Genomic DNA, 13,744 nt, shown 5'->3' with positions numbered 1-13,744 from the left:
ATTTACAAGTACTCTATAATATTGAACCAGTCTTTGGTAAGTTATGAAACACAATAGATGTTAACCTAAATGTTTTTACTCTGTGGGGCATTACAACACAAATAAAATCTATGTATGATTCACTAACTATATTTAATTATCATGACAGTATTTTGTAATGGTATTAGGACTGTGGTTGGGCTGCTCATGTTCTTACAATGATAACCATCCCCTGAGGCTTGAATTAATGATTGGACCATTTATGTAAAAAAACTCCATAGATTGTTTAATACAACATACCATATTTTCATCAAACAATTTAACATCAATAAAATTGTGTCAATTAAAAAAAAAATCTGCATATTACCTTTATTGCACAGAACAAGTTGAACGTTTTTGTCAATGATTTTGTTTTTTTTTTAATAAAAATGTTCTTTGTTTTGGACTACATATTCAATGCAGTCCTGGAGATAAGAAAAGAAAATACAAAGACCATTTCAATGTACTTGTTAATTAGTGGAGCTGGAAGGCTGAGTAAAGTATACACATCTTTAACAAACTGAGTCTTATTCACCAAATTCGACCTTAGACCAGCACAGTACAAGCCTTTATCAGATTTTGTCAGCTGTTTGTAAATTGCATTTGAATGCATACTTTCAACCTCTTAACTTCTTAACTACTTAAATATTTTATTATATATAACCCCACCCTTCATCCAGCTGTTGGCCCAGCTGTCTATAGTGTGCACTTTATAGGATTAGGGCTTGGTACATATAACCAAGTAGATCAAATGAAACAGGTTGTGTCCTTCTTTCAAAATCAGAATGAAGAACCTTAGAATTGATTGATGATATATTTGACAAAATGACAGGTTTTTATTTTAGAATAAGGACTTAAAATAATTCTTTTGAACTTTTTTTTTCCTTTCAAAACATTTCTGGCTTGCAGAATGTGAAACTGAAAGCTAGTGTTTTAACGGCTTGGTGGGTTGCTGAACACATGAACTTCAGATTAGCACAGAATTTGAAAGTTTTAGTTAGTGGATGAGCATCCAACTCTAGACATACAGTACAACCATGCTCTCTAGTAAGACTTTGATTCTTCAAGAAATGGCTGGGTGAAAATTGGGGATCAATAAGTAGCCAAATTACCTCATTTGCAGCCTTTTTAATTTTTTATTTAATGACTATGTTTCCTAGTATATAACATATGTTGCAAAGGAACAAATAAAGGTTTATTCCATGCTGAAAAGAAACACAACATTGTGGCTGTGGAGCCTTCTTAGGGTGTCGGGGAGACTTCTTCGGGTGTTCGGGTGTCAAGGCTCCACAGCCAAAAAGTTGTGTTTCTTTTCTTCTCTTTTCAGCATGGAATAAACCTTTAACTTGTTCCTTTGCAGCCTATGCATGCTGATGCAGCTATCTACTTGAACTGCTACAACATGTGTTGTTAACCTGCAAATGCAAAGTTGAAAGTATTATTTTTTTTGATTGATGAGAAGATTTGTGTTATTGTTGGTACATAAAATATCAATATATTGACAATGTATAGATATGAATCTTCAGTCAAGAACAATATTACTTTCTATAATTATAATAAAATACCTATTAAAAACCTACACACCCTTTCCAAAGAAACACATTTTGTGGCCTAACAGTCTTAAATCAAGATATATTAAATCAATATTTATTTTACCATTATTTAAACATTGTTAAACACAACCTTTATGTATAAAACAAGTTACAAGTGATTACAATTGAAAACCTAGAAAATGGGGTTGATAAGTATACACACCTCTCAGTAAGTGCAACTGTAAATAAGCTCTGGTGTAACCACTTGTCTTCCAAATCAAACATCAATCTAATTATTTTCCAGTTGTGTTCAACTTCAGTGATTCTGATGATTTTAGAATAAAATCAGCTGTTCCTATAGCCAGTGCATCTCAAAGTAAAGAGTCAACTATGTGCAACAGGAAGCTACCAAAAGACTTCCAAGATTAAGTTGTTGAAAGTCACAGAACAGGAGATGAATAGAAAAACATTTAAAAGCCCACAAATATCCCTTGGAACATAGGTCAAGACCATCATTAAGCTGTGAAAGGCATATAGCACCCCCAAGACCATGCCTATATCAGGTCATCCCTCTAAAATGGATGACCAAGCAAAAAGGAGACTGATCAGAGAGACCACCAAGAAACCAATGAGAATTTTGAAGGACTTGCAAAGACTGGTCAGTGTGTACATGTCACAACAATATCCCAAGCTGTCCATGTCACAGTAGACATCCCACCTCCAGGGGGCACTCCGACTCCCGATCTATCTCAGTTTCCTCATTTAAGGTGTAAATCAGGTTGACACAGCTCATCTGGGTGTGCCTGATTGCCATGCCATTACCTGTCTATATAAACCTGGGGATTCCTATGCTCTGGGCTCTGCATTATGAGATGTATGCCTGGGAAAAGGCCTGCCCCAGGCATCCTGATCCCCGTCTAATGATTACCCTGTGGTTACTTTTGTGAATTTTGGCAGTACTCCTGGATACTCATGTTCCTGTCTATGATTCCTTGTTTTTGATTTTATGGATATTTTCCTTGTTCCAGAGAATCCTCAAATTGAGTTCCTGTTTCCTTGAATAATGGATCCTTCCGTTTCCTGGACTGTGGACTGTTTTTTGGTTAATGTTGTGGATCTGGTTTTGGTCTTGGATGCCTATTTGGATTAACCCTTTGTGTCACATTGTCACGCCTGCACGGAAAATCACTTGTCACCTGGTTTGTGTTAATAAACCATTGTGTGTCTTTCCTGACATCTGACCCTAAGCCCATAGCCAAGGCAACAACGGACTGGCCAAAGAACAAAAAGGTAAATGTCCTTTAGTGGCCCACTCAGGGCCCTGACATCAAACTAAATAAAACTCTGTTTTCAATTTGACTGAGCTTGAACAGTTCTGTAAGGACAAATGGACCAACCTTTTCAAATCTGGGTGTTCTACATTGATATAGACCTATTTAACAGAATTATGTTTGTAATTTAAGTAAAAGGTGCCATTTTATGTTTTCATTTGTGCTTTTCAGAAAGGTTGAACGTTTGTTTTTCACTTGGAGGCTGTGTGTTACATTGTGTAAATAAAGTTAAAATAAATTTGGATTTAATGTGTCTTGATTTCAGGCTGTTAGGCCACAATATGTGTTACTTTGCAAAGGCTATGTTGACTTTCTGTAGATACTGTATGTAAAATAGGAAAATGTATATGTTGCCTTTGGTTATTAAAGAGTTATTTTATTATGTTAAATCTTATATTTAGTCACTGACTGATCTCAGCTGTATGGTTTCTGCTTCAGTTTTATAAGCCGAACTTACTGTATATTGCATTAGTGATTTTAATTTTTACAGTTGGAAGACAGGACAGTATAGAGTTAAAATTCTCTGTAGCTCCCTATAGTAATATGCACATTAAGCCTAATTCTTTTCTTCTACACAAAAAAAGTCATTAAAATACAAGTCCAAAGGCTGCTTTCATTTTAAACACAATGCTTTGAATTACTATGTCGCTTTTTCCTTATGAAACTCCTCAAAATTTCAAGACTTGGTCAAGACTGGAGAGGTGGGAGTATTTGAATCACATTTATTGGCATTTACTTGAAATTGTAGCTGGGGTGTGAGGTTTGATAGGTTGAGGTTTGTGAGGTTGTCATGTCAAAAGAGACGACAATAGTCCCCAATACATTTCATTTTTATACAGCGTTCAGAGCTAAAATATAACAGTGGTTACTTTCCTTTAAAGTTAATGAAAGGGCATACACAGACAGTGTTTCACTTGGAAGGTATAGGAAAAGCTTTTCTGATTAGTTTTATTTTAGGAACTAAAACATCACAAGTAAATACAAATTACCCAATGAATATGAATATGAGAGGGAGCATTTAAATGTCCATATATTATATTAAGAACAGCTGTTTATAATGTGAGACGTGCTTCATGTTTTAGTATCATGACCACTTAGTAGTTGTTTGCTTACATTCCTAATTAGCACTTATTTTCTTTTTACACAATCATCTTGTTGTGTAACATGCCGTATATAGCCAAATAAAAAAAATAAGATTATTGAATGAGTGTGTTCCCCTAACTCTTGTGAAGAATAATAAGGGTTCATATTAGATTAAATGGGATCTGAAGTGCAGAAATCCTTGTCTCCATTTTAGATGACAGCCAAGAGGAATGCATAAGATGCATGTGTGCCATGTCACAAAGTTACTGTGGAGGTGATTTTGAAGTTTGTGTATACCCCAGGAGTGCTTTTTAACATGCAAGACTAATTACCACAATAGAGGGTGACACCCCTACCATTCCCATACCTGTTGCTATCACAAAGGTTGTAGCTCTACCTCACTGGCTTCTTACTATAAAACATACACAATATACATAACACCACATTTCCTGAGCAAGACTGACCCTTCAGCTGTGTGTTCTCACAGTTATTCTGACCCCTTTCCTAATGTACTTAATTTTAACAAAAAAATCAGTACCAATAAACATATTATTTACATTTTTCACTTTGGCTTGAAAAGCAGATCAAATACATGTAATGCTAAAACTGTATAAGGGCCACACTAGAAAAAAATTATAAGGATTTTGTTGTTTGTTAAGGGTGTAGTACAGGGTATGAGCAAAGACTTTTTTGGACATAGTGAAATAACTTTTTTATTGTATTATTTAAAGAACATTTTAATATTGCCATGATTAAGGACATCATTTTCCCTCTGGTAATTTGCACATCTGATTTGTTTCCCATAAAGTGAGTAGTTTGTCCACAAATTGCCCATGAAAAATATACAGGAGGCCTAAAGCTCTAAAAGGAAATATGTTTTTTTTCTTTACACCTAATGAAATTTATTATGGCTGAAAAGCTGTGAAAAAACGGAATCCTCTTTTTTTGTATGGCTGAAGGTCAATGTGTTCACCAACCCATTTTTCAGTGCTCTGCCTAGTTGTATCCTTCCATAAAATCTGTAAATATTTTCATAAAAAAGAAGCAAAAATGAAAGGCAAAGGACTGCATGGAGAAAACTGATCTGCCTTTTGCATTCTGGTGGATGATAAGAAATTTTAAAAGGATTAATTTATTTTATTTTTAATCAACTTTTTTCCCATAAAAATCCACAAGAATCCCGTACAATGAAGTTCGGTTTCAAAGAAGTGGTCCCTGAAGGCCCTTCAGAATTCAGTCTTGATCAAACATCCAGGAAGGACATGAGCTATGTTAGTTTCTTTCATAATTTCAGCAAAAAATGAAAGCAAAGAACATCTCCTTCTGGTGTTTAAAGTCAGGAAAATTCTGTAAATCTAGAATAAAATCCCAGGATCCTGGGACTGTTAGGGAGAACTTTTTTTTAAAATTGATTTATCTTTATGTTGGTTCTCTGGGCCATCAAACTATCAGATCATTTTCATGTTGAATTTGCGGGGTGCTTCTGCAGCACTGCTGCTCATGCCAGCGTCTGACTTGCGGGGCACATATTCAATTTCTATGTTGTGCTTGGTGTTACCTTTACCTCTGCTCCAGAGGAAGAGAAGCACCAAACAAAATAGAACAACACCAAGAAAAGAGATGAATCCCATTGTTGTAGCAATGATCAATGTCTTGATGTCAAAGGGAAAGGGAACAGTAGCACGGGTTCCATTGGCACCGTTGTCAGTAGGCTGGTTTGAAATGAAGGCCAGAGTCTTATTTGGCTGATGGGGCCAGTCTGGTGAATAGCTACGGACATGCAAATGGGCTAAAACAGTATCATTTCCACCTGCGTTGCTGGCAATGCACATATATGTGCCATTGTCCTGGATTTGTGCATATCGCACTTCTAAGGTGCCATCTGGAAACACTGTCAGTCTCCCGATGGTCTTCGTTGTAATGAGGTGCTTACGAGGGGACAACCACATTATTACAGGGGCTGGATCTCCATCTGCCTGGCACACAAAGTGGATTGTAGTCCCCTCATCCACAAACTTTTGCTGAGGCTTGCGGTCCTGAATTCGTGATTTACGGCAGGTGAAATAGTTAGGCTGAAGAACATCTGGAAAGTCCTTAAACTCTTTTCCTTGGACAAACTCAGGCATACTGCATGTGGGCTGCTGACGGTTGAAATTGAGTCTCCAGCGGCGGCGAAAGATCCAAAGCAGACGACAGTCACAAGCCAGAGGGTTATCGTGAAGATTTAGAGTTTCCAGGTTTCCCACCGAGTGAAAGGCAGATTCCTCTAGGGTGGTTAGAGAATTGCTTGAGACATTGAGGATCTTCAGGTAGTTCAATCCTCTGAAGGAATATGGCTCTATTGTTACCAGTCGGCCCCCGACAAGATGAAATTCCTGGAGTCGAAGCAAATCGTGAAGCTTTCCTCCTTCTATGGTGTGGATGGGGTTAAATGACAAGTTCAGGAAGCGCAGGTAGACAAGGTGGCGGATAGCCACATACGGAATAGTGGTCAGGTTGCAGTGAGTAATGGTCAAAGAGGTCAGGTTGAGTCCATAGAGGCAGTTGGAGGTCATAGTATCCAGAAAGGGCCAGTGTGAGATCTCCAGAACCTTTAGCCGGTGTAGCCGTTTGAAAGAATAATCCCTAATAATGTTAATGTTAAGGTGCCGCAGCCGGAGAACAATAAGACTGTGGAGGTGAGTGAAAGCCTCAGTGGGGATGGACGTCAGATTGCACTTCTCCAAGGTGAGCTGCTCCAAGCTGTTGAGTCCATGAAATGCACGGTGTGAGATGAAAACCAGATCATTGTCTCCCACTTCCAGAGCTTTGAGGTTATACAGGTCCTGAAACATGTAGTCCAGAAGGATAACTATCTTGTTCTCACTTATGTCCAGGTGGGTGAGGTTACTCAGTCCTGTGAAGACCCCTATCTGAATGAGTTTCAGCTTGTTGCTCCGCAGCCCCAGTGTCCTCAAGCCATAGAGGTTGTTGAAGGCGCCTGGCTCAATTGTGGAGATCACATTCTCATTCAGTTCCAGCTCCTCAAGATGGGGGTAGGGGGCAAATTCATCTGGGTTGATGGTCTTGATCTTGTTCTTACTAAGGTCCAGGAGCCGTGTCTCTGTGGGAATGCCCTCTGGTACAGCTGGTAGCCTCTTGCGGTGGCAGAGTACTGAGCGCTCCTGGGCATTGCACTCGCAGCGAGCGGGACAACCTGTGGCTGAACCTGACAGGACAGTACCCAACATCAATAGCAGGATGGGCTGCCAGCAAGCCACCAGGGAGCTGTGAACGCTAGCCTCCCCGGCCACCATCCTACCTGTTACCTGCAGAGACACAAGGAGGAGAAAGGAATGTTTAGAAAAGGGGAAACAAATCTCAAGTGGCGCTGTAATTACTAGTTGGTTTTACCATTTTACCATAAACAAATTTCTAACTTAAAACTTTGGATGAGGTAACCTACTAAACAACACCAGAAAGCCAGCATAGTAAAGGAGATACAGCATTTCAGAATATAAACATTATAAAACGATATTTACTCACTTCCTGAATGTAATTCAGTGTTACCTTCAATGTCATCTATAATTCATGTTTCTGCATTGTTAGTGGGTAAAGAAAACACTGTTTTAAAAATGTCAGTGCAGAAAGCGAACACTGATACACTGTTAGGCTACATCAACATTGTAGCATAGCTCAACATTTCTCACAGATTTCAATTTGGGATCAAGCATTCATAATAAGCTGCCATCCAGTTTAGCTTTCCAGTGCACTTTTTTTTTCAGTTCAGCAACTGACACTGGTTTATAGTATTTTTTTCAATGACTACTGTGCACAGAAGCATTCTTCATATCTTTTGTCAAAAAGATGAGGTGATTAAAATAATTAGTATTTCAGTCAGCAGTGCATAAAGTATATGAAGAATCCACAGTTTCTACAATGGCAAAAAACATATGTAAAGGCCATTACCATACATACAGTTATTCACTATATACTGTGTATTAACAACAGGGGATCCTGAGCTGGTCGGAAAGAAAAAACATGTTTTAACAACAGATTAAAACAACAAAACATTTGCTTCTGTAATGGACCCGTCTGAAAATGTGTAAATCTCCTCTCTTTTCCTTTGTTAAGCAGGTTGCAGAGCACTCCCTGTTCACACAGTGGGTATAGTTTAGCGAAGACAGTAGCAGTGTTATATCTGCTAGGTTTCATTTTATTGGTTTTTGTTTTATAAGCTTTAAGCATGTAGACCAGAACCAATTCTAACCACCAGAGTATTTCTATGGACAATGTTCCCCCTTCTCCTCCGACTGACTAAATGATTTTATATAAAGAAACAAAGCACTCTGGGTGGCAAATAAAATTGCCATATGCTGATAAAAGAAACTGTGAACCTATGTAAATTATTTAAATGCTTGAATATGAGATAATATACCAGTGGGCCTGTTATCTCCAAAATAACAATTATCTAAATTGCATTGCTCTGTTGTGTTATGAACTATGAATGACACAATTTCCTAACACTATGAATGTTATGACTAAATTCATCCATACCTTCACATGGCATGACACTTAAATAGCAAAAAATACATAATGAATGTATTCGCTTTTTTATTTCAATGAGTGGCTTTTGGATGTCTTTTCACTCTGGAAAGTTTGTTAAAAATAGCTTGATTTAAATTAAAAATAGACATTTGCATACAAATATTAGTTTTTATGCATTTTTATTTTTTAAGCATTTATTTAATCTCTTGTCACAATATTTGTTTACTTGTACAAAATAAAAGGAAAGTGCAATACAGTATGTTATTTGTATTTCATATAATGAAACCCACTTGCAAGTAAATGACTAGAGCTTGCTGGAACACCAAAACTATGTAGTTATTAAAAGAGCCCTATAATTATCAATGCTAAATGAACAGAACACAAACACCTTGTCATACAAAAAACATCAAGATTTTTTTTTTATTTTTACTTTTGAGGAATACTTATGTCCTGGGGAGAACTGTTTGGTAAAATGCTTGGAATACACAATAATTTTTTGATTTATTTGATCTCCATCAGATTAATGAAAAATAATAAAAACAAAATTTGTTAATCAGAATCTAGCAATTAAATTGCACAGTCTGTTTTTGTTATGGGCGTGCTTAAAGGATTTTAGTTCCACCTCCTTTAACTGTGTGAATTAAAAAAACAAGAAATTCTTCTTTATAATTCAACAGTTCAATCCAAAAGCATAATTGGTAATCAAGCATAAAAACGTTCTGAATTTGCTTATCACAAGGAGAGAGGAAGAAGGAAAAAGTGTATCATCATACATAGCACTAAAATGTCTTGTCAGTGACAAAAATAAATCTCTGCCGTTTCAAAAAGTGCTTCCAAAAATTTCATTAAGCACTGAGAACACAGTACTGATGGTAAATAAAACTGATGATGTGAAGAAACCAAACAGGCGTTAATTATCAAAACACTGTAGCCTAAAGCAACCTGGGGACGAAACATAGTGTTGAACAAAAATCTACTTTGACAGCACAAAGTCTTGTCTATAGTCAACCTTTGCTTTTGCATTTATAGTAAATGCAGAAAACAGTATTGAGCAAATATTTTGGCAGGCAAATAAGAAATAAAACATCGGCATCATATTTACAATTTCTGAATCAAAAGAAATAATTCTAAATTTTCCCATTTCCTGCCTAATGAGAATGAAACAGTTAATGGAAAAAATATTCCAGAATTAAAATAGTACCATTGTGTTCTCTGGGAGCTTAAGTGCTCTACTATACTAAATGGAGACACCATGAAAAGCTGAATACTAAGACTATTGTACACCAGCTGATGATATGATCATTTATACCACTTAACAAATGCTCGTGCTTTATTTTTGAATTAATATAAGTGTTTTTGTTTAATGTGTTTTCAAAAATAAACTATACTAAAATGTATACATATTAACTATTATAGACATAAGTATTTTATACTGAGAAACATTAAAAACAATTGATTATTACAATTAAGAGCATCTGTTGTATTTTATTTTTTTAAATTGTGGACACTTACAGAAGTAAGGGTCAATTCCTCCTATTGAGGATTGTAGCCATTAGCTGTACCTTGTCTCTTTAACATGTTAACAATGTGTACAAAATTAACATTTTAATCCATATATGTTTATTTTTCGATGCAGACTATTCCTTACCCAGGATGTTCATCTATTGTAAAGTTAAATTATGGTGTTTTATAAAGGCCAAGTGCTGTTAGATTCAGCCATAGTTCAAAATGTAATCAACTACATGGTTTGTCATAAAACCTCATATATTCCCACTATTTTAGCAGCCTCACCTTGGGGGATGGTTATCTAGCAAGATAGCAGCACAGAAAAATAATTTCATTTGTGACATTTATCTCCAGAGATATTATTTATCACTTGCTATCTTTGTAATACAATATGGTCTAAGTAGAGAAATGATTTTATTACTATACTACACAAAGATGCTACATTTACATGGCAAGGTTAAGTATGGAAAATAAAATATTATTGTTGGTTGAATAATCTATTCTTTACAAAACAGGTAATAATATTGTAACACTCCAGGGTTCACGTCAGCCCCCCACCTTCAGGGACTCTAACCCAGGCCTCCGGCATCACTCAACAGGGACCCAGCCTCTTGAGCCAAAGAGAAATCTCCCTTCAGCCTAGCGGCTGCGGCCCCTGCTATTCGCAGGGAAGGGCAGTGATGTCACCGCTCTGGTAAGCCAGCTCAGCTCTCGCAAGCAATGGAGGCCGTATGCGTTACAATATTGATTTGTTATTATTTTATTTTTCAATTTATTTTTGCCTTGAGTGGTCCTTAGCACAACTCAAGTATAAGGATGAGGTTTCTTTTAACACCATTAATTACTAAATGTTCAATCCAATGATGGTAAAACATATTTAATCATTTTACTTATTGCTATAGATGCAATATGATTTGTAGACTGTGATAAAGGGGTATCTTAAAATTCAATACAGATATTATAACTCACATGCACTTCAAATGAATTTTACAGATTGCAATTAGAGCAGTTGTCAGCTGTAATCATTTTTTTTCATTCAGCATTGTTATCTGTGTGATAAAAACTCTCAAAATAAAAAAGCAGAACTTTAATCCCTGTAAATTACTTTTGTTTTAGAACTTTCTGGTGGTGCAATCTTTGGATTCTTCTGTTTCTCAGTTTTTATTGTTGTTTTTTAGAGATCAGAGTCTCTAAAGGGGCAGTAGTTTTTTTTTCTTGAGAGATATCCTTAGAAAACTGGCTGGTTAAATTGAATTCAATCTTAAACATTTTAAAGTCAGTTATCATTTTTGAAAAAAACAGCCACTTCAGGTATATTTTTCATTGTTGATTTACTATGCTTTGATTGGTAAAGCTGTAAGCTGTCCAATAAACAATTAACGTTAATGTGATTGGTGGTTTGCTGATTAGTTCATTAATACAATTCAGCAGTGTAACAGTAATTTAATAAAAGAAAAGGTTTTGATTAAAACTACCAGAAATCTTGTAGAAAATAGTTGCAGATGTTTTTATTTTTGAAGTGCCTGTTGAAAGAGCTTAAGACATTAATAAGTATGTACTTGTAATTGATTTAACTCTAATTGACTGTATTTCAGTTACATTTAACAATGCTTTGAATGTAGTTTTGTTTTACATGGTATTGCAAAAATAACCTGTTTTTTTTTGTTCTAAATTTTTTGTTCTAAAAATTGCATTTTTAAATGTGGTCTATTGGGACAAATAGGAAGAGATCACTGATTAAAAGTATTCTTTTATGAAAAAATAATCTTAATATTATGCAATAGGATTTAAATTAGGACAACACCTTGAGGAATTTGCAGGCTTAAATTTGCTTCTGTCTTTTATATCTGCATAGGAAAACCTTCCTTTTGCAAAATCCACACTCTCCAGGAGTAAATCAAAATATTCTCCAAAAGCAATAGCAAAGAGTAAAAGGGATTTCAACTCCTGAAACTCCAGTGTGTTTTATACTTTACTACTGTATGTACTGTATATAACTTTAAGGTGATATATATATTTTTTAAAAACAATGTTAAATATAATTTTAAAACACGGAAGATCAAATTTTCCACATAGTGCTAAACCTCAGTTCTGTTCCAGTGTAGAGAATTTAGGAAAATAAATACACAAGCAGTGAATCCTTTATATCGCCTACATAATTGACAAACCTTCTCAACTGTGTTTATTTATGAAGTTTTCCCATAAATACACTACCAACTACCAAGCCATGTTGTTGAAGTTGATACCCTGGTTTCTTTCAAGAAACAACTGGAAGAAATCCTTGGATAAATTAACTACCAACTACCAAATGGACAGAATCTTCTTCTGTTGTTTTTATCACTGCATTGTTTCCACTATACCAGTTTAAAACCTTTAAATATGGTGTGGTAATTAAATAACCATACTGTACTAAAAGAATTGTATTTTATCAGTATTATAATTAAATGTGTATTGCATCTGAGCACTGCTGGCCTTGGAATTCCTTTACATCAATTCTCACATTTCAGGATATTCCCCAAGGACCCAAAGAGGCAATCTATGGTTGCTGCAGCCTGCTTAAATAAAACCTCTCAAGTCTTCAGCATATTACAGATTTCTCTTCAAACTTTCTCTTAGAATACAAGAAAATATATGTAAAAACAAAATATTTATAAGAATTTAAAAAAATGACAAAGATGTAAGAAAAGAAAGCAAACAAAAAATAATACAATCTCAAAATGTGATTAGAAATGATAATTCTGACCATTTTAGTATGAGACCAAGAAGAAATATACAATTCTAAATACATTCTAAACAGGAAAGAACCTAGTATTTAATCTTGTGGAAGTTGCCAAGTTTAATCAATGAAATCTCAGAACAAAAACCACCAAAAAATAAAATGTTCAGGACCTCAGCAAGGTAAGATTTAAAGAATTTAAGGGCAGTTCCAGTGATGCCAAACAAACTCTGTAAGCAAATGGAATTTTATGATTTACACTATCAAGTGCAACACAAATATGTAACAGAATTATAATAGATTGTGTACCCAAATCAGCTTCCTAGATTTCTAGCAATGTTACCAAAAGCATTGCCAGCACTACACCAGAGCTAAAAGGTTCAAACTGTAATTTTACTTACAGTTAAATACAGTTAGGTGGTTCAACAGCACTTTTTTGTTTTTAAGGCATTGGCATAACTGTGACAGTTTGAAGAGCTGTCTTCACCTTGCCTGAGTACAGGGTCATACATTATATGAAATACCAAGTAGCAAAGGAAGAAAAACAGGAATGAAATAAAGCAAAAGAAATGGGGTCAACAAACAGGGATTTCTAAAATGCAAAGCTGTATAAATTAAGAAAGAAGAGAAACTGCAAAGGCTTACAAACAGGCAGTGCTGGAGCATTAGAAGAGGTGCAAATGTGATGCCGAATATTATCAACCTTAGTTGTGAAAAAATTCTAGAAAGATATTGAATAAATTATATGAAGTGGGTAATGTGACAGTCTTTAACAACCGATTAATGGTGTAAAATGGGTATCTAGAATTATATAGTACCCAGCAGCTATTGAACAGCTTCACCTTATCCTCTTAAATTTTAAGACAGAAAATCAAGAGAGTGAAGAAAGAACAGAATTTAGAAAATCTACCATGGCTGACTGATCAACAGTTGTGAAAATATAGGGTCTATACGGGCACAAACTTAGAAAGGAAAATACAAATCAAAATGAACAGTCATGTGATCAGGACAAAAATAAAACAAAATCAAGA

The 13,744-nt window shown here is 35.4% G+C and overlaps 1 protein-coding gene across 3 annotated transcripts in view; it reads right to left on the bottom strand.

The window, feature by feature from the left end:
* Positions 1 to 244: 244 nt before the first annotated feature.
* Positions 245 to 13,744, bottom strand: part of lingo1a (leucine rich repeat and Ig domain containing 1a) — a 139,391-nt gene continuing 125,891 nt past the window's right edge. For 2 of the 3 annotated variants that reach the window (XM_088921789.1, XM_088921787.1), the window contains exon 2: positions 4,841 to 7,272. In XM_088921789.1, the coding sequence (XP_088777915.1) occupies positions 5,413 to 7,260 (1,848 nt within the window). In that variant the 5' untranslated portion in view covers positions 7,261 to 7,272 and the 3' untranslated portion in view covers positions 4,841 to 5,412. Of the gene's footprint in view, positions 7,273 to 13,744 lie in introns of all 3 variants that reach the window. The other variant, XM_088921788.1, reaches the window with a different exon arrangement.

The sequence above is a fragment of the Atractosteus spatula genome, chromosome 7 (genome assembly GCF_055471065.1).
Source record: "Atractosteus spatula isolate fAtrSpa1 chromosome 7, fAtrSpa1.hap1, whole genome shotgun sequence".
NCBI lineage: Eukaryota > Metazoa > Chordata > Actinopteri > Semionotiformes > Lepisosteidae > Atractosteus > Atractosteus spatula.
This window is presented reverse-complemented; position numbering and strand designations above follow the sequence as displayed.